The following is a 24,490-nucleotide window of genomic DNA, read 5'->3' as shown; positions in this document are numbered from 1 at the left end:
TGATCCACACTGGTTTTTATAGCTGGTGTCCAGAGTCCACTTTTTCCACTTTAGTGTTAATCACTGTTTTCCTTCTTCATTTTTTTTTTTCCCATCTTGTGTTTCCATCTTTTTTCAATAATTCTATAAAAAGTAAACGGAGCCTTTTTGAGTTTATTTTAGTGATATAGTGCGGTCAAGTCATGCGTAAACAGCGGGGTCCTGCGGAGTGCAGTCTGGTCATTTGTTTTGCATCATTAGACGTGGATTCTCCATCTGTGTCACTTGGATGCAAAACAATTTTCCATTGAACAGCTAGAAGGGCTTTTATAAAGTGGGAATTTATGTTTTAGCAAGCTGTATTAAAGACGCATAAATGACCTCTGTCCTGCTGATGCAAGCGTAATTTCCCCACATGGGTCAACGAGGCTTGGTCTCCTCTCTGCAGCCAGACATGTAGAGCATGCCTGCTACATGATTAGACCACAAGCACACTGGTCTGGTGGCAGAAGCCATTGCACAACTCAAAGGTTTCACAATACATCGCCAGTAACACTGACGTGAGGAATATCTCTGCTATCTTTAAAAGGGAAGGTCAAGTTGACCTCGTGGATGGTCGTGCTGCTGACCTCGACTGACCTCAGTCAGAGCTTCGGACGACAAACTGAGAAGATAAACTGTAAAGATCTCATCACACATCAACGCCTATCTCAAACTCTGTAATCAGCAAACTGATGGGGGGAAACTTTGCTCCACAATAAGAGTAATTTTTTTTTTTTCAAGAAATATTAGAGCATTTATTTATGACACAGAAATGAGTAAATTGTTTATGTTCAAAACTACAAGCAGCTTCAAAACAATAAAATACAGAACCAGTACGCTAGAATAAAAAAAAACACAACATAACGCTCATGTCAACATGAAGGTGATGAAGCATGTTTTAGATAAAAGGAAGTTACTTCACCCACAACTGTTTTACCAGAAGTCAAAGAAACAAACAACTGAGGTGAAGCACAAGAAAACAAACAAACAAAAAAAAAAAAAACAGCAGAATTCCAGTTTTAGAGAAAACAGGACTTTTTTTGTTTTGTTTCCTTTTTCTTTTTGTAGTGGTATCTGGAGATCATCATCGAGAGTCAATAGACGGCATAGTGAGGTGAGAAAGGCTGCGTACGACGTGGCGCTCAGTAATTCATGCCACCGTATCCGGAGTACGAGCCCTGGTTCTGTCCTCCGAAGCCCTGGTACATGTTGTATCCCTGCTGGGTCCCCCAGGACGACTGGTTCCCCCAACCTGTGGAAGTCAATCACACGGAGACGGTTTATATTTGTTATTCTACGACGGATCATTTTTTACAGCGTAAACTCCAATATGAAGGAAGGAAAGGGTTCTTGCTCACTGTAGTTGTTGTATCCTTGTCCCCCGGTCACGGAGCTGGGGTAGGCCGTGCTGTACATGGAGTAGTTTCCTCCTTGGCTCTCGGTCTGACCTTGCGTCAGCATCTTCTTCTTCTCGTCTCCGTAGCCGTAGCTGTACGGGCTCTCCTGGTCGGCGGGCGGAGGCATCGACTGGTAGCCCTCCGTCTTCACGGCGCTGGTGTTGGCGACGGGCGGTGCGGCGTAGGCGGTGCCGCTCTCGGGGTAAAAGGTGCCGTAGCTGACGTCGCCGGCCGCGCTGCTGCTGAAGCTGGGACTTTTTGTAGCAGCGCTGGCGGCGGTATTATCGTACAGATTATCTGGAAGACAGTTCAAAAAAAAGAAAAAAGACGAGTGTCACCGCTGTGTAAAATCAAATGTCTCGAACTCCTCCTACTCTTTATTTTAGCGATGACATGCTACTGATGTTTTTTTTCCCCATAACTGAACAATCAGACAATTCTATTTTTTGAATAATAGTTTAGTCTATAATTCATCTAATCTCAGGATTCACATTATTCCTTTGTCAACAAAATTATTTTACAAAAAAAAATAGAGCAGCAACACACAATGTCTTCTAAATTGAACTATATGAAATAAAAGTCTGACTTACTTAATCCTAGACCTGTTTACAAATGCTCCAGTGAGAGCTAAATACTGATTCAGTTTTGGTTGTTACTGTCACTACTCCGGCAGCAGATGGCTACTGCACACGTGTGTCCTTCAAAATAAAAGCGGCACAGCAGAAATTATGTGAATTTATGAAATAAAAGTTTTGTCAGTTTTTTTTTCTTTTTTCTTTCCATGCACATATACATAGCTCACTTTTTGTCGTCACGAACCACGAGTTGAGATCCATCAGTCTAAATAATGTCCAATCACAGTTTCTAAGAGCAAAAGGTCGGCATATTTGAATTGCTTGTTTTGTCCAAACAGTAGTCAAAAAACACATAAATGTTCCGTTTATTGTGACAGAAGACATAAAATATTCACATCAGCTAAACTAAAACCAACTAATGTGTGATTGTTAAATTTGTTGGCAACTTTCTTGTGTAAGATGACAGAAGCAGTACAGCTTGAAACATGCAACACAGCACAAATATATCCAGTTTTTAGCTTTCAACATCACTAAAATAAACTAAGTTGGTTTTTCTTAAGGTATAATCAGTATATAAAAATATATATATATATATAAAAAAAAAAAAAAAAACGAACACTAAAATCTAAAGCAGAGCTAATGGAGACATTGAGGTACTTACGATAGCCTGTGGCAGTGTTGCTCTCATAACTGTAGTTTGCTTTTAAAATAAAAAGGAAAGATATGAATATTTAGTTGATTTCCTCACGGGTGTTTGGTGCTCGTTGTACATGTTTAAAGGGTGTTGTGTTGTCCTTACTCTTGTTGTAGCTGGGTCCCGAGGTAAACTCTCTGCCTCGTCCCCTCCCCCGACCCCCTCTGTTGGGACCCCAGCCGCGGGAGCCCGAGTCCGAGGGGATGCCACGGATCGTGCCGAATCCCGGGATGTGCTGTTGGACGAATGGCAGAAAGTTAAAAAAATAACAATAATTCAAATGGAGCGCAGTTTGTGAGGATCACTGGAAAGATAAATTACCATGTCGGTGTACGTGACCTTCTTCTTTACAGCGTTTCTGTTGGCGTTTAACGCTCCGTCGTCGTCTGGGAAGAGCTTCTCCAGAGCGGCGAGGGCGGCGTAAGCCTTCGCTTCCTTCTTATTGGAGCCTCTACCTTTGAACTTCTGCCCATCGACTTCCACCTGAGAAAAATCAAGAGTTTTAAAATCAACAGGCTTTATTTTCCGAGTGTTTTTGTTGTTGTTTTATGACTTGATAGCTCGATATCTGAACCCCCGTGAGATTTTTTTTGTTCAATGAGATAAAAAAAAAAAAAAATGTTGTCATAGTTCTCCTTGAAATATTTTATTAATTCAGTTTTAGTTGTGTTTTCATCCCGGCAAGTATTTTTTTTTTTTTTTTTAAACGAGTACTTTTCATCATTTTTGTTAACAAAATGAACGCTGGCTTTCACGTTAAAAAAAAAAAAAGAGAAAAGAAAGTGGAGGCAGGTGAGGAAAAAGGCGGACAGCGCGGCCACGTCCTCAGGGTACATGAATATTTGTTTGGTTCAGTCCCAGCGTGGCCTCACTGGAATCCAATAGACGGCAACCCATCGGGACAGACAACTTTAATCCCCGAGATTAAACTACTATCATTGGATCATTGGATTACTGTGTTTGTGAAGAAAACATAAAAACCCAGTGATTCTCCTGCAAGTGCGAAAGATTTCTCTGAAAGATCTTGAAGCGGATTCGTGGATGTGCGTGTTCATGTGCTTTCTGTTTCGGTTGGTCCCGCTGAGTGTCCATCACAGACCATATGCTGTCTAAAATCTGGTCCAGAATAATAGAGCACACGGAATAATTTATCCAGTAGTGTGATGTTAATCCCGCTCAAATGAGGTTTAAAAGTCAGCAGTGAGAATATTTCCAAATCCTACACACAGCAGCTTTCATGCATTATAAATGTGGAAATCTTTAGTGGATTCTACAGTTGTATTTTTCTAGATTAGACGTATTAACACGTTAATGCTGCACAGGGTCACTTCCTACTTGAAAAACTGAGGTTTAAATAACAAAAAATAGAAACCTTCTGATAGTCTGTTAAGTCTTGATCTGTTCACGTGCTAACTGTTACGACTGCGGTCTAATATGAGTATTTTTATTTGTTATGAACTTTTGTGTTTTCCTTTATTGATCCTGGTTCAGGTTTTTAAAGTTATTTTCCTTAAGATAGAATTGTTTTGTTTGTTGTTTAGGCCTCAGTTCACCCCAAAGACAAACGTAACTTCAGTCCACTTACATTTGTGTGAATATATTGAAAATAAATTGCCGTGGGCTGAAATCTCATCTATTTCTTCCTGTGGGGGAAGACGGATCGCGGTTTCCTGTTGTGTCTCGGCCACCTACAGATGGTGCATATCAATAACTGCCGACTCACCTCCATGACAAAGCACTTTTCGTGGGATCCCCCCGTCTCTGCGGACAGCTCGTACTTCAGGCTGCGACGCTTCTCGTTCAGCTCCATCACCGGGTTCTTGCCATGTTTAGTCAGGATGGGACCCTGACCGCTCTGTTCACAGCAGGGACACAAACACTGGCTGTTAAATGTAGAACCGGCTTTTTGAAATCTCTGAGGAAAGGGATTTTTTTCATTATATAACTGCAGGACTCCACAGGAAACGCTGGTACGTACATCTTCTGACGTGGTCGAGGTCGCGGCAGCAGCTTTAACCGACTCCTGGCATCCTTCAGTCTCACTGCTGGACTCAGATTTAGGCTCTGAGCCGGTTGGAAGACCAAGATCCTGCAGGACCTGTGAGTGACAAGTCAAAACATGAAATAAATAAATAAATCGCTCGCTCACTCACTCACTCACTCACTCACTCACTCACTCACTCACAACAACAACAAAACAGCAGAACACAGCTGAGTGGAAGCAGAGACGCCCCCCCCCCCTCCACCCACCCACTCACTCACTCACTCACTAACAACAACAACAAAAAAACAGCAGAACACAGCTGAGTGGAAGTTTGAAATAATTTTTTCCATCACCTTAAATCTGGGTTTTACTTTTTGTAAGCGATGTGTTGAGGCACCAAGATGCAGGTAAAAACAGACACACAGACTTCTCTCTTCACAGCTACACCACCTCAGCAGCAGAAGTTGGTCTTTTTCGTGTAGCTTTTTGCTTGAACATTTGAATTATACGTCATCGTCTACTTGGGGTGACAAAGGTTTAAAAAAAAAAAAAAAATGGAAGCACAGACTCTATTGAGGATCTTGTATATATAAAAAGAAAAAAGTTTGTTGGCTTCTCTGAAGATTTATTTGCCATCCGCACACATACAGGTCAGAGATCTGTCTGTTAACTGAACTGTAATGTTAGTTTGCTGCAGGTTGACCAGCTCTTCCTCTGCCGTGCTGCTCAGTCTGGCTATCAACCTAATGTTAGAGCTCGCGGTGTAGCATGCCAACTACAAAGGCTGCTTTTAAAAGAAAAACTAAAACGTGTGGAGGCAGCACATCACAGATCAACTCAGAAGCTGCTCCGTTGATGGGAGCATAAAAACAAAAGGCAGCTTTGCCAGTTTTAGTATTAACTCTTGGAGTCTGCAATAAAAAAAAAGAGCAGTGCAAGAGGCCCAGAGGATCTGACGAGCTAACAAGCATGGAGATATATTTTGGTGCCAGATCAGTGAGAGCTCTTGTAAACAGTTATGAGTGGATAAGTAACAATGAAATTGTACTAAGGATTACGTGTTTATTATACGGTTAATGTGGTCAATCTTTTTACACCTCTGGAAAATAGTGCTCTATCGAGTAACAGCACGAAGGGCGACTGGTTTTTCAGATTTCCATCAAAATCCTGGAGGCCAAAGGACAAACCTGGAACCAGGCAGGTCACCATGACGATGGGCGAGTTTTAATCCTCCGATTATTATTCAGACAAAGTATGTTTGATTATTAATGCTCCAAGTCCTATTATGTTCAATAGATGTAGGTTTAAGGTTTTTAATTGCTGCAGTCAATTTGACTCTAAACATAAAAGATGTCATCTTATTTTAACATAATATTTGGGTTAATTTCTATTTCAATAGAAGTGCTCAGGGTTTATGTCTTTCATGAGTAGCTCACAGGGTCTTCCAGTTCGGCATCACCTCATCACACTGTTTAATAAACACATTTAATTTAACATCAGAAAAATAATTACAAGTGGCAGCTTTTAAAGATTTTAAACTCTGTACTATTTAATAACTTTCTGTATTTAACAAACTGTTTGTAGTCAATAGATTTTTTTAAATACATATTTCTAATGAATTCACTCTTATATACATTTTTTTAGTGCACGTGCTGTTTTGTAGAGATGGAAAATGACAAGAAGACTTCCACTGCTACGGTCACGTTATTTCCTGTCAACTGCAGAACTTCAGGACGTCTGCAGACCGGTTCTCTTGAATAAGTCAGTAAGCTATAACAGTAATTCAGGGCAAAAAACGCGTGAACAAACAAAACCAGGTTGATCAGAGCTCATCAGGCTCTTTCAGAAACTAGTTTCTATACTATTTTCTGGAAATAAAAATACAACAGTCTTGCCTTGGTGGCTACATTAAGCTTGGCAGCTCGTTTGGATGACCCCGTTGCCTCGTACGTCTTCCCATTCAGGTCCACAGCCATGGTAAAGACCGGCTCGTGGACCGGACCGGTCTGAGACGTAAGTCGGTACTCCAGGCCGGGTCTGTACTGGTTCAGACGCATCACAGCATTCATGCTAAGATCATCTGTGACTACGGGAAAAGAAACGGGTCAAGAAAAGGCAGGAACAGAAACAAATAAATTTTAGGATTAGCCGAACAAAACAAAGAAGAGTTTATTTGGAACTATTTTGTCATTTCAAAATGGGCACAGGGGCTCCGATGTTGTCTTTAACCTCTGATTTTGCTGATGACAGAGATTCCTTAAGGGGCAGTGGATGAGTACTATTAAATGTGACAGTAAAAAGTTCAACCAAGAAACAGGCCTCAGATATTCATTACTGACGTGATGTCCTCTGAAAGCGCTTCTGGAACTTGAGAAACTTCCTCTGTTTGCTGTTGAGATGCGACTCCTCATCTTCTTTCTCCACCTCCGAGTACGATCTTTTGGCTGGCAGGTTGAAGTGTTCGGGGATCTGGGCTGCAGGAACCAACAGAAACGAGCCTGAGAACAGACCTTCTGATGAACGTGTTTAACGGTACTAGACCATCGCCTACCTGTACCGTCTCCCAATGACTTCCGTGGCTTTATAGGTCTGCCGTCTCTCCCCAAGACTTTGTGGATTTGTCCAAATGCACACAGTCTCAAAGCAAACTAAAGGAAAACATAAAGTTGATGCACTATTTCATTGGTTTACAGACATTGGTGTTCGTCCGTCTGTACGCTTCTCCTTACCTGAGCACTTTGCGTGATGTCTTCACGCTGCTGCACGCTCAGATTCGCCGTGGCGTCCACCGGATCCTTCTCGCACGGATCTTTGATTCCAGGACCATCTTTGCACACATGCAGTTAAATGTGCACATTAATCTCCGTGTAATCGGACAAATGTTACGTGCTAGTTTGAAAACTCAAATATAATCTCACCTTCCAAGAGGATGCCGGAGGCAACACACTCTAAAACCCTGCGGAGGGACTCGCCGACTCCCAGCGGCCTCTCGGCTGTACCGAGAGACTTCTCCACCAGCAGCTCGAGAGGCTATTTGGAGACAAGAGAACAAATATGAGCACAACTTATCAATACGATGCTCATATAAAACAAAAAGGGTCAGGATGGGAGCATCTGAAACGAGCCACGTTATTTCCTCTGTGCAGATGAATCGGTTTTCCTCACCCATCCTGAAAGCGGCGTCCAGGTGGGAACACGGTTACACAAGTCCCTCAGGATTCGGATCACGACGACGGCAGAAGTCAGGTCGTTGACTTTGGCCTGGGGACACAAACGGAAGCTGGTTCAGTTAGACGAGCTGCTGCCTCTGACGCCAGCTCACCCCTGTGCTTTCTGGGTTTCCACGAAACGATTCAGAAAACAAAGCAAGCACAGAATGGTCAGAAGTGCTGAGCCTTCTCCAGATCAACCACTGCTTAAAAAAACCCTCAATTTTAGGCTTATTTACGACCTTCGTTGCGCAGTGGTGGAGTTGAAATTGAGAGAGCTCAGTCTCAAAGTGTATGCTCGTGTAGATTCCAATGATTTATCCAAATGTGTCATTGGCACGGGTCAGCAGACCCTTTAACTCTTCCCAAAACTCTCAAAGTTTGACATTTTATGTAGATTATGAACTACATCAACTAGAACTGAGAGCAGTTTAAAAACTCTTACTGTCTCTATATCATTCAAGGAAACAGTTGAACCTTATGTACAAATAAGGACGTGAATGCAAACCTGGAACCACTTGGCGTGGCGGAGAGACGCCAAGGCAGTTAGGCATTTCTGCCTGTCCAGAACGTCCGGCGGATCGATGACTGTTCGCGTTTCTATTGACGAGGATGGGTAGGAAGAAAAGGTACAGTTTGACCAAGGGGGTCGGCTCTGTCTTGCAGCTCAGGGAGTAGCAGCTTTTTCCCCAAACCATTAGCGGCAGGGAAAAGGGGGTCCCACGTGTCTAACGTGTAAATCTTTGGTCCCGGTTACCGTAACAGTCACCTGGCATTGATCTCATCTGACTTTTTCCACAGTGTGTGAACGTGGAAGTAAAAAGACTGTCAGAGAGACGCAGTAGTGTTTACTGTATGTGCACTGCACTTCAATTACGACCCCCCCTTCCCTCAGCCCCCCGGCTTGGGTTTGCTGCTCCCCCCCTCCTCCTGAGACAGTTTGTCCAGTTGGTCAAAGGTCCACCGTTCCTAAAAACTTGACAAACTAAAAGGGAGTCAGTTGTGAATCACAAGCATTGAGAGAAACTTCACGTCTGACCCACACTGCAGCAAAACTGATGAGCCCCTGACCAAAGAAGTGTTTCCAACCTTCCATAAGGCCTGTTTAAAGCCAAAGAGCCATACCAGCCATGGGCAAGTTTTAGCTCATTTTTCCGGGAATATAATCTCTTGCCAGTAAAGGCTGCTGATTTATGCTCCACCACAATAAGGAGTGTAGCTTAAGTTACTGGAAAGATTAACAACAGTAGTTAAGTATGCTCCCAACAGAGCTGAATGGTAATGGCAGTAATTATACTCACAATAACATTGAATTGAAATGATAATTATTGAGAATATGTGAACATTGTTTTAAAAGTTGGAATTAAAATACATTTAAAATGTGCAAATAATCAAATCAAAGTAATTCCACGCATGAAATGAGCGTTTTCTTAAAGTAAATATAACTTAAATCAACAATTGTAGTATGTAACACTAATAATAATAATACTCGTGCCAAATGGTACCAATACCTTGACTTTAATCCTGGTTTATGAACAATGCTTTTTTTTGCTACAAATTTAAAAGAAAATTACGGATTAACATTACAGTGCAAATCTTAAATTTTCCTGCAGTTCAGAGGGCGGCGGTGTAAACTAGGTTGTCTTCTGTAGCTATAATTTACTGATGTTTATGAATGCCTAACATTAAAGCTGTGGCTAGATGCTACAATACAGGTTCAAATGTGTTATTATTTAGGTTATTTTGGTGGTTAACTCAATCAACGAAAGAAGAAAATATGTGAATTATATAAATGGATGGTAAGAAAACCATTTCAATAATCCTGAGATCTCGCTCATCTGTCCTGAGAGACAAACCACCGAGTTGATTGTTCCTGGACTCAGACGATCCATAGAAACCAGGATTTATCCTAAAACGATAAAGTCTGAATGATTGTGGAGCCTAATTTATGATCATAAACATTCATTAGTTATTATAAATGTGTAATCCCAGTGTACAGTGTAAGTAAATGGACTAAAACTGCACAGAGACCGGTATGGTTCTGCATGTGGGGCTTCAGAAACTCCCCCCGACCTTAAAATAAACTCACTTTAGACTCAGTGTGAGCCGAGTAAATTCAGCTCACGAACGTAAACTCCACAAACACTCCACTAACCACAACATGCATCTATATGCACACAATAATTTGTCTGTCTCTACTTTTTTTTTATAAATATTTTGATCCCTTATCGTTTTAATCATCTTAAGAGAAGCCACGGACACATCCTCACTTCAGATCAGTTTTGCTGCAGCTGGTTCCAAATGTACATGTTTAGCATCAAGGACATGCAATACGCGCTTTAACTGGACATTTTCTCTTTTTTTCAAAGCCTTGACTTTAGAATGAAAACAATAATAAACAACGTTGGTTTTTTTTATGACTGGAGCATTGTCATTAACAACATGGGCAGCAGGTATCAGCGACTGCAGAGGAAATGTAGTGCTGCAAAACAGCAGTTTGTTCAAAGAAGTGAAGAGCCAACGGGATGCTGTTGGTTGTTCACTTGCGTCGGTCTGAGACAGTCACTGTACAAACTCCACTGAGGCTTAATGAGATGGACAATTTAAGAGGCGTTTCCGTGGAGTTGTGAATCAGTGGAGCGGCACAGCGACTGCACGCTGAGAACACCCAGATCAGGCCTGTGGTAGCTGATGTGTAGTTGGAGGCTGCACAAACATACGCACCTTCTTCTGCAGTGTTTTCATCTTCTTCTTCTGCAGTTTCTTCTTTCAGAGTTTTTTCTTCTTCTTGTTGTTCTTCTGCAGTTTCTTCTGCAGTTTCTTCTTCCTCTTCTCCTTCAGCAGATTTAATCTCTTGTATTGTCCGGACCAGAGGTGATGTCACGTGGATAATGAGAGTCATGACCGACTCCTTGGTGCTGGTCACGACGATCGCTGCGTCCACTGGACACGAGCTCACTGCGTACGTCCCGGCTGAAAGCGTCTGTGAGAAAAGTTGAACAAAAAGTGAGGAATGTAAAAGAAACAACCTAATTCTGAATCTGTAAAATAGAGAATGCCATCAAACAGCTGAGAGGCTGTCCCCCGTCCTCTCACCTCCAGCTGTTCAGTCAGCTTCTCGGCCACTTGTTGAAGCAGAGTGACGGTTGGCTTGTTGGCACAAAGCAGCACCAGCTCCAGGTCTTTGTCTCCCTTCAGCAGGAGTCCTTTCGCCACCAGGCCGACTCTCATAACGCCACGCAGGAGACGCTCTTTGGTATCATTACCGGCGCTGCTACGCGAGGAGAAAAAGACTGTGAGAGCCGTCCGACACCATTACCGATCGCTGGGTAAAACCACCGCAGAACCAGTCGAGCTCCCCGCTCGCTTACCTGCCGGTCTCGGCTGTTTCTTTGTCGTCTTTCGGAGCTTCCATCTGGTCGGCGACCGTCTTCAGAGCGAATTCAACGTGGGAGACGATCGTCTGCACGGCTTCCAGCTCCTCTCCCGACGGGTACACTTCGTTGTGTTTGGCCATCACGTGCCGATCGTGTCCCGTGAGCACTTTGGGGGATGAGGTTTCCTTAAACGTGAAAAGAGAAAAAGGTTTAGGTTTATTTTATATTATTATTTATATAAAAGTATTTCATAATGAAATTAAAGCAGTCTGTGCAATTCTTCCTTGTTTTACGTCAACTCTGATGTGTTCCGGTGAAATACATTATATGAATAATAAAAAAAAAAAATAAAAAAATGAATTGGGAAGTGCATGATTAAAAACATTTTGAAAAAAAGGAACAACACGCACAGGATTCAGCTTTCATGCAAGAGGAAGAACAATCTTTTTATACAGGAAAATAAAATGGGGACGGAAAACTTTAGATGTTAAATTTGACAATGGAAGAAGAAGAAGAAGAAGTGAGCTAAATGGCTTAAATTAAAAGAAGATGGAGGATTGTGAAGATTTATTGATTTCGCAGGTTAAAGACGAACCTCATGATGATGATTATCCTCGATATTCTCTATAGCAGCGATGTAGTCGTGATACTGTCTCAGCTCCTCCTCATAGCACAGGCAGTCGTACCAGTAACGCAGCTCCTCATATCTGGAATAAAAAAGACAGGGGGGGGGGGGGGGGGGGGGGGGGGGGGGGGGGGGGGGGGGGGGGGGGGGGGGGGGGGGGGGGGGGGGGGGGGGGGGGGGGGGGGGGGGGGGGGGGGGGGGGGGGGGGGGGGGGGGGGGGGGGGGGATGATGAAAAGGTGTTCAGGTCCAAACAGGACAATGAAGACATTCAACCGTTATCAATCCCCTTTAAGGTTTAACTGCTGTGACAGTAAAAGTAGTTTCAGCACAATAACGAACCCCTCAACAATGTCATATGTTACTCTTAAATGTAGACCGATGTGTTCAAGATAAAATAAGATTAGACTTTATTGGCTGCAATCTGGACAGCGGAGGAGGACGCTGAGGAAACTATTATCCATATTGGATAATCCTGACCAGATACAGGAGATCGTTCCTGATACAGGAGATCGTTCCTGATACAGGAGATCGTTCCCGATACAGGAGATCGTTCCAGATACAGGAGATCATTCCTGATACAGGAGATCATTCCTGATACAGGAGATCGTTCCTGATACAGGAGATCGTTCCCGATACAGGAGATCATTCCAGATACAGGAGATCGTTCCTGATACAGGAGATCATTCCTGATACAGGAGATCGTTCCTGATACAGGAGATCGTTCCCGATACAGGAGATCGTTCCCGATACAGGAGATCGTTTCCGATACAGGAGATCGTTCCCGATACAGGAGATCGTTCCAGATACAGGAGATCGTTCCTGATACAGGAGATCGTTCCAGATACAGGAGATCGTTCCCGATACAGGAGATCGTTCCCGATACAGGAGATCGTTCCCGATACAGGAGATCGTTCCCGATACAGGAGATCGTTCCCGATACAGGAGATCGTTCCCGATACAGGAGATCGTTCCAGATACAGGAGATCATTCCTGATACAGGAGATCATTCCTTCCTGATACAGGAGATCATTCCTGATACAGGAGATCGTTCCAGATACAGGAGATCGTTCCCGATACAGGAGATCATTCCCGATACAGGAGATCGTTCCTGATACAGGAGATCGTTCCTGATACAGGAGATCGTTCCAGATACAGGAGATCGTTCCAGATACAGGAGATCGTTCCTGATACAGGAGATCATTCCTGATACAGGAGATCGTTCCAGATACAGGAGATCGTTCCCGATACAGGAGATCATTCCTGATACAGGAGATCATTTCTGATACAGGAGATCATTTCTGATACAGGAGATCGTTCCAGATACAGGAGATCATTCCAGATACAGGAGATCATTCCCGATACAGGAGATCATTCCTGATACAGGAGATCATTTCTGATACAGGAGATCATTTCTGATACAGGAGATCGTTCCTGATACAGGAGATCGTTCCTGATACAGGAGATTGTTCCAGATACAGGAGATCGTTCCTGCCCACTGCAATACTCACCTCTGGCAAAATCCATCACACAGCAATAATACTGTTGGTTGTTGTGTTTTTCTTGGTTGTTTAAATATAAAATAAATAAATAAAATAAAAAGAACTTTGCACTACTGTTTAGTTAGTTTTAATTTAATTATTCAATTTTATTGTATACGTTTGATGCGTTCTCGTACGTGTTATCGGTTTCTCATGCATCTCATTTCTTTTCTATATTTTTAAATGTTCCTTTATATCTCGTTTTTATGTGAAACACTGCATGCAATTCTCTTGCTGTGAAGCACATTGAGCTGCATTTCTTGCACGAAAGGTGCTGCACAAATGAAGTTTATAATTATATTTTTATCCATTAACTTCAAGTGAGATTTAAATGTTTAAATATCACTGAATGCACTGCGTAAATACACCCCCCCTCCCCCCCCTCTGCTTTTATATCATGTTGAATTCTTCCGTGTAGTTTTTGCATGTTTTCGTGTACCTGTCGAAGTCGTGCGGGAGGAGCCGGTGGCCCTCCTGGATCAGGCTGTCCCAGTACAGCAGCTCCTCGTACGCCTGGTGCTCGTCCCACATCGGCCCTGCATTTGCCGCCATACTTCCACGACTGCCGGCCCGAAAGCTGTCACCTGTTTTATCAGCAAAAAAAAAACACAAAAGAAAACAGAAGAAGAAGAAGAAGGTAGTCAGCATGATGCCGGAAGTGTAATAATAATAATAATAATAATAATAATAATCCCCTCAGGTGTAATGAATGACGTGACGTTAGCCACATGCATGTTGCAGTGACAGCTAGCGTCGGCTCGCTGACTTCAGGTCGGCTTCGTGCTGCAGGTTCGTTCGTTCACTCGTCGTAAAATAAACGCGCATCAATTTAAACACGTTTGTCCAAAAATCACCGAGAACTTTCTCCTCCGCTGAATCCAGCCGGCTAATGTTTGTAGCACTAGCCGATGACAGATTAAGCTAAATAGCTACCGTTAGCCGACATGCCGCCGCCGTCTTTCTAGAAATGTCGGTTTTCCGCGGAGCCGCAGATTTCCGTTCGCGGTTCGTTCGCGCGGTCAGTGCTCACCTTCGCGAGTGAACAGGTGTGCACCTTTAACGGTAACGCTGCTACCGTTTCGACGTCAGGCTCGTGAAGCGATGGGCCGGGCCTGCGCAGTATCGATCACTGGCGATTGCCCGCACAATGCATGCCGGGTAGATTTCTGTTTCACTTGCTCTGACGTCACTCAAACGAAAAACGGGTTTTTTTTGTTTTTTCATACGGTTTTATGTTTTTATTAAGATTTAATAACTTGTTCACGAAGACGAAGAACAGTGGCCTGGTAAAAAAAAATAACTCCATATACGTGGATGAATTGTTCGGCCGGAATAAACATGTATGTATGAGTTAATTCTTGAAGTAGACTATTTTAAAAACACAAAAACCTCAGGTAAGTGGGATGTGAGGATTCTTAAAATAACATCTGTAAAGACTTGAAGTTATTGTCCTGAATTTCTTTCCTCTATATTTTATCAAAATAAATATAAATTTATTGCAATAAATAAAGTTATAATATGATAAAATACATTAATTTTATAATTAATATTTTCCAATTATTTTTTAGTGATACAGGTCTTCTTAGCCGAGTCATATGTCGACAGCAGCAAACTGATTTACATCAGAATTCATGTAAAATGGAGAAATAACAGATTTCTTATGTAGCATTTCAATTGACCACACCATCATAATTAAACAATCAGGACACTAAACAAGCAGATCTTTATCTCTGATGACATTTTATTGAATTTGAATCAGATCTAACACTGTGTGGGAGTTTCTGTATCTTCAGACTGAAGGCTGCTGGAAACTAACTGCAGCTTTCTGTCTCTGCTCCCTGCTGCTGCCTCCCTTTCAGACGAGGCACTGTTAATCTCAAATGAGCCAATATAAACAAGATAAACAAGCCAGTTAATAATCAGTGCCAACAAATCAGGCATACAGGAAAAAACTAAAAACTCTGGAGTTTTTGCCATTGTCTTTCTATTACAGCTGTTCTTACTGGACCAAAGTTAGCTGAACATCGGCACTGTAAGACAATTGGTGTGTATTTCTGTTCCACTGTATTTATTTAATTTGTTAAATATTGTGGCAGTTACAGACAAGCAAAGTCTTACATGACTCATTTCCCAAGTCTCACTGACTGGAGGATTGACGAGCAGACCGTCGGGGCAAGAAGGAAAAAATGTCACAGCTGCAGACCACGTGAATGTGGTTGGAAAGAAATAATGTTAATGAGGAAACAAGATAAAATAAGAAGCTTTAAACTGTTTCTTTTAAGGCATTTCACCTCGTTTTACTTACGTCAAAGCCAGAAGACTCGCCAAGACATTTAAAGCAGGACGCTGGAAATAGCAAGCCTGAATCACAACGATTTGTTTGATGGTATTCTTGATTAAATAGGTTATTATATGCATGACCTTTGACCTTATTGATTCATCATTATCTATTGAAAGTAAAGTCCAAAATGACTCTGCAGGACAAATACTGAATCTTTTGGGAAAACAGAGAGCGCTGAGCAATAATTACCTCAAATTTATGGATGAAAAGCTCTTAATGTTTACAGTTCAAGTTATTTTTAGTTACCAGAATAATAGATATTGTAGTTTGCTTACGACAAAACTGTATCCAGAGCAGCATATTTATTAACCATTCAAGTATCTACTTTTTCAAAATCGCCTTATCTGTTAGAAAAACTACAGAAAAGACAATTGTGCACATTGCATTGTTTTACTTACATTCAGTTTTCTTTACATCTCTTCAGTAAACTTAATTACAATTCAAGTAATAACTTATAAAATCTTAATTTTTTTCACATGAAGACAGATATAATCATTCAAAATGCACATTTAACTCAAACATACATAATCCACACTATTTGAATATTAACATTTCTTCATGAAACACATTCAACAGAATACTTAACATCAGAAATACACTCTGGAGCGCCCTCTGGTGGTTATACCCATACAGCTCAGTTACACTCAACTGTCCTATATAAAGAGCACCTGTGCAATTGTTTTTAGTTTTTTTTATACTTTCAAAGCTGGTGAGTTTAAGAAATAAAACCAGACAATACCGAGTACCTCTTTAATTATCACTCCTGCAAACCTTTGCAACTCTCAGGACAAAGCTTGCTTGCTGCATTCATACACTGTGGCCCAAATCCTTGACTTTGACTTGACTGGACATCACTTTCCTAAAGAGAATAGGAAGAAATGTTCACTTACTCTACGTAAACAGAACGTTTATGATATGTTGTGCAAAATCACAGCAATAGCGAGCTTCCATTTTCACGGTCAGTCGGACGATGAACTTATTGGTAAACCTCGACGGCGTATGAAAGAGAGATTTTAATCGAATCCATGAAGCATTTCTAAATGGATCAAAGAGACGTCAAACTTTACAAGCTGACCGTCGCATAGACATAGTTTCTACCACCCGCCTCTCTTTCTGTTGAAGGTTTTTGCACTTCCCATTTTCAATGACCTCATAATAAAGAGTATACACATAGTGCTTCGTCAGTCTTTCTCTCAGCTCAAACCTGGTTCTTCTCTGAGCTGGGAACAGAAGACTGCTCCCAGCGATTGTTCGCGGTACCTCTGTGGCACCTAGCGATGAGGTAGATTTTGCGGAGCACGGTGCGGCGCAACAGGATGTAGACCCAGGGGTCGAGGGTCTGGTTCCAGCTCGCCATCCTCACTGTCATCAATACCAGGGTTTTATATTTGGACAGGTTTTCCCCGGTGGTTCCCGTGTAGGAGCGGATCGCCGATATCAGGCTGACGATCTGCGGGCATGAAACACGCAGCTCCAATTAATACATGATCAAAGAGTGAAAATACTGCATAGATTGTAAAGCTTAAAATTACTCTTAAAAACAACTTTACAGCAGCAACAACAACAAACTATTCCCATTATGCCTTTGACTTCTGCTATATTGCGACCTTGATAATATTGCTTTTAAAGTTCTGCCTCAAACTGATGATGCAAAAATTTACTTCTGTTGGTAAAAAATTAAATAAAATACTGTAACTGTATTGACTGCTCTTATTGTTATTGACTGCTCTTGTTGACTTTGTGTTATTTCCTCAGTGGATTATCTTTTTGTGTTGCAATTAATACAAAATTATTAAAAAAAAAAAAAAGTATTTTCACAAAAAGATTTTTAATATATAGCTAGATACTACTGTGTTTTTGTCCATTCCTCTCACATTATATTAGGCTACCATATTTAATTGGCTCTGACTGAAACTGTGATACTGATTTCTTCATGTTGTTCTGCACAGACACTGAATAACCCTACATTTAAACAACCATAAAACAAATAAAATAAAATAATCCCTGGTACTATTTCATTCCAATGGGGTTTAATATCCAGTAATAACACAGTAGAACCATCAATATTAATAACAATAGCTTTCATTATCAAAAGCTGCAATGTGCTATCATATATGGGATAAAGATGTGTCCTAATTGAAGGTTAATTTAACATGCATTACATGCATATTAAAATACAAGATCGCTTTAACGGTAAATTACAAATGTTTTGTGTGTCAATTCCCTGATCGGTGATCGCTGCACACATACAACCAGCTGCAGAGAGGCAGAAAATGCATAAACAGTATTCATGTGCCCTAAATGTTGAGTTGATTCATGGCCATGCTGCGGTTTATCATACGAGAGCCTTGATTCAAAGTTGTGCCCGAGTGCAGCTGAAATCAGTGAAATCACCAAAATATTGTGGACACCTTTTTAACATGATACAAAATAGAAGTTTCTGTGTTGTTTTGTTGTTGAAGATTGTTGCAGAGTTCACTAGAGATGTAACTTCAGATCTTGAGTAAGACTTGTTCCAGTTTTTTTTAACTGCTGCTATTTCTTGAGATCTAAAAAGGGGTTTGTTAGCAGGTCCCCTGAAGAGATCCTTTTTTAGATTCATATAACATTTTCATTTTCTCATTAATCTTGTGTAAAACCAGGATGTTGTGCAAATTAAAGTATCTTTTATATATATATATATATATATATATACACCTGCTATTTCTTATTTTATATGCGTTTTTCCTTTTTGACATTATTTCAGCTTCTATTTTTGTACATACCAACAATCACCTTTTTTTTTTGGACAGAAATTGATCTTTGAATATATGATCTCATAATGACGTAGAGTGATGGAGATGTCAATCAAGTACAGCCTCACACACAGTCATTAGAAGAAGTAACTACTTCTACTGAGCTGACACTAAAACTGACATTTGCTTGTATATCAGCAGACTTACAGTATATTTGAGCTACAAAAAAATTCCGTACAAACTTATTTTTACTTAGAATAAAGGTGACGTCTGTTTGACCCGACTGTGTACTTCCTGATGCTCACCAGCAGAGGGCTCCAGCAGATACATGAGGTGACCATGATGCCGACCAGTTGCACCACCATCTCTATGTCGTGGGACTTGGCTGAGTGATGGGAGCCGGACGGCCTCCTTAACCGGGCCAGCACCAGTGTCACTCCGCTGATGGTGTTACACAGCAGCGCCACAACCAGCGAGGTCAGACCGAGTCCAGAGAAGAGCACTACGATCACCATGTCCATCGTGTTGGTGTCGCTGAGCACGTTGATGAAACACCAGGTCCCCGGGTCCTGATAGGTGTACGAGCCCAGACGGAAGAAGGGCAGTATGGCCACGAACAGAGCTGCCAGCCAGACCACAGACAGGGAGATCTTTGTGCGTGTTTTGGTGACCAGCGATGAGTGCAGCAGCGGTTTGGTGACACCAAGACATCGCTCGGCAGCCATGGCACAGCCCATGAACAGGGGGCATAGGCCGAAGAACACCATGCTGCCACCCAGGAACTGGCACATGGCATCAGAGGAGTTGAATTCGTCCCGGCTCACACCTCCGGCCAGGTAGAGTCGCAGAACCAGGGCACCGGGAATCACGTGGCCAATGAAGTCTGTAATCACCAGCGAAGTGGCAAACAGGAGGAATGTAGCTTTGGAGCGACGACGCTGGAGGGAGTAGGCATTAACCAGGATGAAAAGGGCCACGATGTTGGAGAAGATGCCCATGGTCATGGACAGTATGACAGCGATGATGCCGCTGGTCGTGGGCTGCATGAGGGTGAAGTTGCCCTGCTGCGACAGCCCTTCGACGACCACCTGGGCCTCCACCTTCCTTCCAGAGTCATTGGCCAGAAGAGGGAGGAGCGGGGAGGCCGAGGAGTTGTAGTGGCTCAAAGCTAACATCTCTGAGCTCTGAAGGTCGTGAGGTCCATGTTGGAGGGAGGCTGCAAGACAAAGAAGAGGCAGATCTGATTAGTAAAGTGCAAATTCACGATCAAAGTAAAACTCTGCTGATGTGTTGATTTTAAAAGATTCAAGAAAACCCAAATAAACACCTTATATTCTGTGTAAGATTTTGGAATAGGAGTTAGTCTGCGTTTTTTTCCCTGCACTGTCACCAAAACACCAAATGAGACAATATGTTTTGCAGGAATGCGGTTAATGGGAATCCGATCAGGGACACTGAAGCTGTTTTGGAGCCAAACGGCAGCACAACACCTAACTAAGAAGCCATCTTATGGTTTCCCCCCTGACATCTATCGCTTTTTAAGATTAGATAGCTTTTTACAAAATTTGTTGATATTAAAGATCAATGACAAACAGTAAAGATGGAAATTAAAGGAAATTTAGGCCGACTCCTTTATAGATGACCAAAGAAAATCTGAACAGACTTTTATTTTGTAATGTAGGTGTCTATTAAAATCCCTTCCTGACTCGGCAGCGGTCACCTTTGGTGCAGCGTCCAGGCAGACATGATGGATGAAAGCACTTCAGCCGCCACAGAATCACAAAGACTCCTCTATTTCAGGCAGCTGTCAAAGCTTCAGTGTTACATGATGGAGAGTTGACTCAGCACAAAGAACCGTTAACAGATAGATCCAAAGATATCAGAACACAGTAGAGCTGAACTATAGGTTGTATTGTTTAGTTGGTTTTTTACCATAAACATACACATGTTAATATTGAGCATCATACCATGCTTTGCTGTCTGAACTAACTTAATAAGGCTGTAGGTATGAATCTTTAGTCTCTATAACATGTATTGCCTAACTAAATCATACTTATTCTTACGCTGCACTGTTAATTTTACTGTTGTGTTTCTTATTTTTGATTTCTATCTTCTGCTTTTGCCTTCATTTTGTCTTTACGCCTTTCACGTTTAAGGTACTTTAAACTACTGTGAATTGCCTTGTTGCTGAAATGTGCTATATAAATAAACTTGCCTTACCTTGCACAATTTCTCAATGAAGACTTTGTCACGTCTGAAAAAACTGCTATTGGACGATTCATCAGCTTGCACCCATTTGCAGAACACTGTGCAGTTTTGGATATAAGAAACTATATAAAGGCACACTATTAATAGTTCTGCAAATAGGACTATTAAAGACAACAGGCTATCTATCAAAATGTTATTATTAGAATTGTTATTACTAGAATTGTTATTATTAGAATCAAAGAGTCATTCCAGTTTTTAAATGTGGACTATTCTCTCGCTATTTTCTCGTATGAAAACTCGCCTTTGTTCTGTATCTTAAAATAAGAAATGGCTCACCTTCAGTAAGTTTAAATATCCTTTTCAGTCCAGCTGAATTTTCCTTGTCGAACAGATATCCAGAGAAAGTCCAAAAACCGGGACTCTTAAACAAACTCAGCAGCTCACAAACATCACAAACAGGTGGAAAGATGTCTTTTTAAAATGATCAGAAGTCATGTTTTCCTTTTGATAAAGTCCTCCGCTGCAGGAACAAATTAAAACACCGATGTCCTCCGCGGAGTGTTTTCCATGGCTGGATCCGTCTAACTGCCTCATGGTGGCTTGAAGTAAATAGCGGATCCCCACTGACGCTAAATACCGACTCACGGTTTTATAGCGCGATGTCCTTCAGTGTGTGTGTGTGTGTGTGTGTGTGTGTGTGTGTGTGTGTGTGTGTGTGTGTGTGGTGGGGGGGGGGGGGGACGTCTCTGCTGCGAGTACTGAGTCAAGTTCATGGCTCGACTCTCCTCTCTGCTGCACTTTCTGTGTCTGCAGTCTGTTTACATGATCTTTACCACCATTCAGCACAGTTCAACGTCGTTAATCACTTTATGCGTCAACAACAATTCTTGAGAAATATGTCTGATCGGCCTGTTTTATCTCAGAAAGAAATAAACCACACATTTTGCTCTGTTGCAGAAATGAGAGCTTTAACGTCCCTTTCTAATCGTCGCTGAAGTGTTTGAACATGTTGGAGCAGTTATTAAGACTTTATTAACATTTTTTTTTCAACTTGTTGGATCGATGTGAAGAGATTCAGTTCCACAAGCTACATTATTATTTTTAATGTGCAACTCTGGGCTCAAAATAACCTCTGGGGTGGATATCAGTTGTCCAAGCAGAGCCAGGACATATTAGTCCTCCTTTAGAGGGGTATTCATTTTCAATTATCTAAATAAATTATATCTGTGCACAGGTTAAGTCATCGCCATACTAAAATTTAAAAAAAAATAAATAGATGAGGATAAATGAGGAGATGTTTGTTTTGCGGTTGCATTTCAACTGATATGTTGGGAAACCTTTCTGGAAAAGTCATATTCACCCTTGTGAAAGAGCCAGATGCTCCTCAAGGACTCCGATGTTCCTCCTGAGTTTCTGCAGCTGCATCAAGGAAAATGTGTCAACTTTCCTTATGTTTGATTGACAGCGAGAAGTCCTTTTTGGTGCTTTCCCTGCATACCGGGGGCAGGTAGTGATGTTTGTGTTCATTTTACACTGACCTGGCAACCCAGCTGGACGCAGACTAGTACAGGCGGTGGTTAGGAAACTGACTTAAAGCAACATTTCAAATTGGCTGCTAGTTCACAGGAAGGAGAGCGGAGGTAGGCACCGACACATAAATTGGTTTCTTTTTTTAAAAATTTAACAGAGACCTGGAAGACTTTACCAGCTGGCAACCGTGAAACAAGTCTCTGAATTGACCTCTATTTTTTTTTCCAAGATGTTGTACACGAATACACATTAAACGTCAGAAAATCATCAAAAAGTATTTTAGATGTGAATGCATCTTAGTTAAAAATACAAACATAGCTTAATAAACCGTTTTATGATCTTTGACCAAAGAAAAGTTTGCAGCCTTGTTTTCTGCTGTGTGAGGCTGTAACAGCAGTAACAACACTAACATTTGATATTTGCTAAATGTTTACTTTGTAAACTAAGTCTCACTTCAGGCTGAAGGGAATGTCAATATTTCCAAATTGCAGCAGATCACCAAAGTTATTACCCAACAATCTGACCAGTAATTCATGAATCATTTCACACAAAACCACATCCTGACTAAAGGAAAATCCAGAGGATCGCCGGTGTTACTGGGTTCATCCTCAGAGTGTGTGTACAGAACTTAAAGGGAACACCTCCAAAAGGTAATAAAACTGCTGGGACATAGGTTGCCGAAGGGTTAAACAGCAGACTATGATTATATATCAGTGGTTTGAGTCCAGCCAGGACTTTTCCTTAAATCTACCTTACAAAGTCTCCAGTGGTCATTTACTGACATGGCGTTGGTGAAGGTCCCTGTACTGACAGCTTAGTGACTTTTGGTACAGAACAAACATAAAGTGGTGGTCGGTGCCAACTGGTAAAATGTTGCTCCGATCCATCGACTAGAAACAATCCCCCAAATGAAGCACGGACCAAACTTTTCATTCATTGGGTGAATTTGAGTAAATAACAAGTAGTAATTAAAACTGCAAGCAGTGATAATGCGGGTCCTCGCACGCTGCACGTCGGGGATCCAGCGGGTCGGGGCCGCCGGTTCTCCGACGTGCAGCATGCGAGGATCCGCATGTTCTCGCTTGCAGTTTTTATTTTTTCTCGATCTCGTTCCTTATTCTTCTTAAAAAATAATTGGATTTTTTTTTTGCCAGCTTTAACATCTTCAAAAACTAATGAAAGTTGGTGCCTGATGCAAGTTTCATGAGGTTTGGAGCATCGTTTGACCTTAAACATCAACTTACTGTGTCACAGCGAAACATCAAACTTAGCCGCATCGCCCTGGCTATACTCTATACTCTATACTCTATACTATATACTATATACTATATACTCTATACTATATACAAAAATACATTTTGGATCACTTTTTGGACGACATGCCACAGTATGACTTTTTTTTTAATCATATTTCGGACAACATGACAGTATGACTTTTCTTTGAATATTTTGGACAACATACTTTGGATATTTTGGACAACATACTTTGGATATTTTGGACGACATACTTTGGATATTTTGGATGACTTTTTATCACTTTTTGGAGTATGACCTTTTTCTGAACTGACATGCCTCAATTTTCTTCTCACTGTGAGGCAACTGCCGGATCCGGCCCGCCAGGGGGTCCGGCTCGGCCCGCCGGATGACTTTGCCAAGTGTGAAAATTACAGAAAGACATACATTGCATTTCTATGAGAATATGGAGGTTTATGAGTACAAACGTTTTGTGATTTTTTTTTTTTTTTTTAATCAATCCAGTAATTGCTTCAGAAACAGCGTAAATGCGACGTCTGCTCCGGAGGGAGAAGCTGCTGCTCGCTTTGTGACCCGTTAAATCTGCAGAGGAGAGCCCAGGCAGATAAACAGTGGGCTGATGTCTGAGTTTTTGCTCTTTATGTTTCTAGTTTATTGTAGAAAGACCTTTAAAATAGGGTTTATCATCCAAAAACCTTCACCAATGATTTAAACATAGAGAAATGTTGTCGTTATTATGCTATGATTTTACTGGTCTGGCTCACTTGAGATGAAAGTGGGCAGTATGTGGCCCCTTAACTAAAGTGAGTTTGACACCCCTGCCTTAGAGGGACTTGTATTAGGAGGTATCACCTTCCATGAACCACATGGCTTATTAAGGGGAGTCACCCTCCGTAAACCATGAACCATGTGTAATACCTGAGTAGGGCTCGAACCCGTGACTTCATGACACTTCCAGTGCTGAAGTAGTGTTGTAGACCACTGGACTATCTTCAGCACTA

At 41.6% G+C, this 24,490-nt stretch overlaps 2 protein-coding genes across 6 annotated transcripts; both read right to left on the bottom strand.

Moving 5' to 3' along the window:
• Positions 1-746: 746 nt before the first annotated feature.
• LOC138624584 (interleukin enhancer-binding factor 3-like) lies at positions 747-14,558 on the bottom strand. Of its 5 annotated transcripts, none has more exons than XM_069704898.1 (20): positions 14,452-14,558; positions 13,861-14,005; positions 11,853-11,964; positions 11,252-11,442; positions 10,977-11,154; positions 10,605-10,863; positions 8,389-8,480; positions 7,837-7,932; positions 7,590-7,701; positions 7,401-7,498; positions 7,223-7,319; positions 7,011-7,145; positions 6,567-6,757; positions 4,666-4,785; positions 4,411-4,542; positions 3,009-3,170; positions 2,793-2,922; positions 2,655-2,693; positions 1,380-1,715; positions 747-1,273 (listed from the first exon to the last, which is right to left on the bottom strand). In XM_069704898.1, the coding sequence occupies exons 2-20, from the start codon at positions 13,971-13,973 to the stop codon at positions 1,164-1,166; spliced, it is 2,703 nt and encodes a 900-aa protein (XP_069560999.1). In that variant the 5' UTR covers positions 13,974-14,005; positions 14,452-14,558; the 3' UTR covers positions 747-1,163. The 5 variants fall into 5 exon arrangements, with proteins under 5 accessions (XP_069560999.1, XP_069560995.1, XP_069560997.1 ...); XM_069704894.1 differs by lacking the exon at positions 14,452-14,558 and adding an exon at positions 14,355-14,438; XM_069704896.1 differs by lacking the exon at positions 14,452-14,558 and adding an exon at positions 14,355-14,438 and having other exon boundaries at positions 6,567-6,751.
• A 1,594-nt stretch (positions 14,559-16,152) lies between these two features.
• Positions 16,153-21,309, bottom strand: ptger1a (prostaglandin E receptor 1a (subtype EP1)). Its single transcript, XM_069705060.1, has 3 exons — positions 21,042-21,309; positions 18,803-19,713; positions 16,153-17,212 (listed from the first exon to the last, which is right to left on the bottom strand). Exons 2-3 carry the CDS (start codon positions 19,670-19,672, stop codon positions 16,961-16,963), a joined length of 1,122 nt encoding a protein of 373 aa, XP_069561161.1. The 5' UTR covers positions 19,673-19,713; positions 21,042-21,309; the 3' UTR covers positions 16,153-16,960.
• Between the last annotated feature and the right edge of the window lie 3,181 nt (positions 21,310-24,490).

The sequence above is a fragment of the Brachyistius frenatus genome, unplaced genomic scaffold (genome assembly GCF_029030835.1).
Source record: "Brachyistius frenatus isolate BFR_SWC_R1_liver_20210118 unplaced genomic scaffold, ASM2903083v1 Contig_53, whole genome shotgun sequence".
Lineage (NCBI taxonomy): Eukaryota > Metazoa > Chordata > Actinopteri > Embiotocidae > Brachyistius > Brachyistius frenatus.
The sequence above is the reverse complement of the archived record's forward strand: the minus strand, read 5'-3'. Positions and strand labels throughout refer to the sequence as shown.

Bases quoted from the DNA above. Each gene is read 5' to 3' on its own strand.
- ptger1a (XM_069705060.1), bottom strand. From the start codon at position 19,672: ATGTTAGCTTTGAGCCACTACAACTCCTCGGCCTCCCCGCTCCTCCCT. The intron at 17,213-18,802 runs GTGAGCATCAGG...TCATGCCCGCAG, and splicing joins TCTGCTGGAGCCCTCTGCTG to ATCGTCAGCCTGATATCGGC.
- LOC138624584 (XM_069704894.1), bottom strand. The intron at 11,443-11,852 runs GTTCGTCTTTAA...TTCACGTTTAAG, and splicing joins AGGATAATCATCATCATGAG to GAAACCTCATCCCCCAAAGT. The intron at 2,694-2,792 runs GTAAGGACAACA...TTATTTTAAAAG, and splicing joins GGGACCCAGCTACAACAAGA to CAAACTACAGTTATGAGAGC.